At 47.2% G+C, this 2871-nt stretch overlaps 1 protein-coding gene across 1 annotated transcript; it reads right to left on the bottom strand.

Annotated features, from left to right (window-relative positions):
- Window positions 1-520: 520 nt before the first annotated feature.
- Window positions 521-2253, bottom strand: LOC141386252 (uncharacterized). Its single transcript, XM_073954052.1, has 2 exons — window positions 2070-2253; window positions 521-1912 (listed from the first exon to the last, which is right to left on the bottom strand). Exon 2 carries the CDS (start codon window positions 1899-1901, stop codon window positions 1035-1037), a length of 867 nt encoding a protein of 288 aa, XP_073810153.1. The 5' UTR covers window positions 1902-1912; window positions 2070-2253; the 3' UTR covers window positions 521-1034.
- Between the last annotated feature and the right edge of the window lie 618 nt (window positions 2254-2871).

The raw sequence follows: 2871 nt of genomic DNA, 5'->3' as shown, positions 1-2871 counted from the left end.
GCATCCATACTGCTGGTTACTACATCAAGATCATTTGAGTTTGCGGGTGCATTACGAAATAGAGAGAGATCAGGTAAGTTATTTATAAATTCATCTTTAGTTGACGGAACAATAGTTCTACTAGGGCGGAGTATTGGAGCGGGTTTGCTGATTTCAGGTAAACATAGCTTATATAGTAAGAGGTAGTGATCTGTAATATCATCACTTTGTGGTATAATGTCTACGTCAATAACCTCGATTCCATAAGACAGAATTAGATCTAATGTATGCTTTAAGCGATGGGTTGGACCCACAACGTTTTGCTTTATCCCAAGTGAGTGTATTAAATCCATAAACGCGAGCCCTAATGTATCATTAGCGTCGTCTATGTGGATGTTAAAGTCACCTACAATTAGCATTTTATCAGTTTTGACTAGTAAGTCAGAAATAAAATCAGAAAATTCTTTTAGAAATTTGACATAGGGTCCTGGGGGTCTATATATGGTGATTAAAGCGAGAGATAACATAGGTTTTTGTATAGTATCTGGAAGCTGAACATTAAGCGATAATACTTCAAAGGAGCTAAACATAAGTCCGTTTCTCTGTTTAATATTAAGGAAATCACTAAAGATTGATGCAACTCCACCACCACGACCAGTTTGACGAGCCTCATGTTTATATAAGAATCCTGGAGGAGTTGCTTCATTTAAGCTAATATAGTCATTTTGTTTCAGCCAGGTTTCAGTGAGACAGAGTGCATTAAGATTGTTTTCTGTTATTATTTCATTAATGATAAGTGCTTTAGGTGCAAGTGACCTGATGTTTAGGAGACCAAGTTTTACGAAATTTGTATTTTCACTTTCTACTGGTTTTTCTGGTTTGATTCTTACTAGATTTTTCCTGGAGCACACAGTACGTTTATTTCTTAATCTAATAATACGAGGAACAGACACAGTCTCTATAGGATTCGCCAGATATGCGTTACTGATGTTTAAGTGGGGTGAACAAGAGTCTAGGTGGCTATAGTGTGAATTTTGTGAATTTTTACCTGCTAGTCAGATGGTGCGAAGTAGTCTGGAGATGTTGTCCGACAGGAGTTCAGCTCCGGCTCGACTGGGGTGCAGGCCGTCAGGACGGAAGAGCCTAGGACGCTCCCAGAAAAGATTCCAGTTATTAGCAAAGAGCAATTTCTGTTCTTTACACCATGTTATTAGCCATTCATTCAAAGCTAAAAGTCTACTGAACCTTTCATTTCCTCGGCGGTAGGTAGGAAGCGGCCCAGACACGATGATCTGCGTGGCGGGCGAGGTGCGTCGAACCGTCTCGATCAGGCTCCTGAAGTCCTTCTTCAGGATCTCCGACTGCCGGAGCCCGGTGTCGTTTGTCCCCACGTGGAGGACAACGGCACCAGGGCTCTCGGCAGCGCCCAGGATGGTTGGAATCTGTGTAGAAATATTTTTCACACGGGCACCAGGAAAGCAGAAAGTACGTACTTTATTACCTTTTGAGGAGGCGGCACGGACGTGACGAACGATCGAGTCACCGATGATGGCCACATCGGGACCCGATTCGCGGAGAGGGGAGAAGCGGTTCTCCGTGGAGATCTCGAACACAGGCGGAGACGTTCTGCCCCGGGATCTGGGAAGCACCTTGCGCGGCTGCACCCAGGCGCCGTGGTAGCCGGGTGTCGGCGTGAACGACGCCTGGCTGAGCCGCGCCCCGGGTGCGCTGGGCCTGGACAGAGAAGGACGCGGGGTTGAGGTAGAGGGAATGATGTGGTTGTAATTTCCACGTACCTTAGGTGATGAGACGGCCTTAGCATTAGGTACGGCGAGAAGCCGTTCCCGTAGCCGCGACCGTCTTACCACCAGCGCGCGGATCTGGGACTCCACTTCTTCCAGCTCCAGCTCCAACGCCTCCATCGATGCTTCTCCTGCACACAAGGACAGAGACGGAAGCGACATTTTACGGGGTAAAGAGCAAAGCCAGTAAGTCAAAAGTGTATGGTTAAAGAGGTCGGTAGCTTTAGCTGACCAGCGGCGCTAGCAGGCTAAAGCTACAAACAACAGGCGGATGCTCGAGGGACAGACCGTTTTTAAAGCAGCTTTGTTTGTATAAATGTATTAAGGGTTTGGTCACCCTAAGTAGGAGAGACAAATACTTAGCGAATGAGGAAGAATTTAATGATTAAGATTTAAATTGCGAGTAAATAGCAAGTCCAAACTTCAAGCACACAGTGTGTGACCGAACGGAGACAGTGACGCCAGTGACGTCACTCGAGCATGCGCGTTTCCAATGAGTGAGTGAGTGATCTTGATGACAGTGAATGGGCCAATAAATTTAGGTGCAAGTTTATTACATACGGAACGCAAGGGAATATTCTTAGTTGAAAGCCACACTTTTTGACCAACGACGTAAACGGGAGGCTTCGACCGGTGGCGATCGGCTTTAGCCTTGGTGCGCGCACCCACTTGGAGGAGGGTCTGTCTGGCTCTGCTCCAAGTGCGTCGGCACCTCTGGACAAAGGCGTGGGCAGAGGGGACCGCGATTTCGGATTCCAGACTGGGAAAAGCTGGTGGCTGGTATCCTAAGCTACACTGAAACGGAGAGAGGCCCGTAGCCGACACTGGTAATGAATTGTGTGCGTACTCCACCCATGGGAGCTGCTGACTCCAAGAGGCGGGATTTTGGGAAACCAAACAACGTAACATACGCTCGAGATCTTGATTGGCCCTCTCTGTTTGTCCGTTACTCTGAGGATGGAAACCAGAAGAAAGGCTTACAGTCGCTCCCAATAAATGACAGAATTCTCTCCAAAATTTAGAGACAAACTGGGGTCCCCTGTCAGAAACCACGTCCGTCGGGAGGCCATGAATGCGAAAGACGTGATTA

The sequence above is a fragment of the Danio rerio genome, chromosome 6, assembly GCF_049306965.1.
Source record: "Danio rerio strain Tuebingen ecotype United States chromosome 6, GRCz12tu, whole genome shotgun sequence".
Classification (NCBI taxonomy): Eukaryota; Metazoa; Chordata; class Actinopteri; order Cypriniformes; family Danionidae; genus Danio; species Danio rerio.
Note: the sequence above shows the minus strand (reverse complement) of the source record. Positions and strands in the feature narration are given on the sequence as shown.

Excerpts from the sequence above, each read along its gene's own strand:
- LOC141386252 (XM_073954052.1), bottom strand. The coding sequence starts at position 1,901 with ATGGAGGCGTTGGAGCTGGAGCTGGAAGAAGTGGAGTCCCAGATCCGC.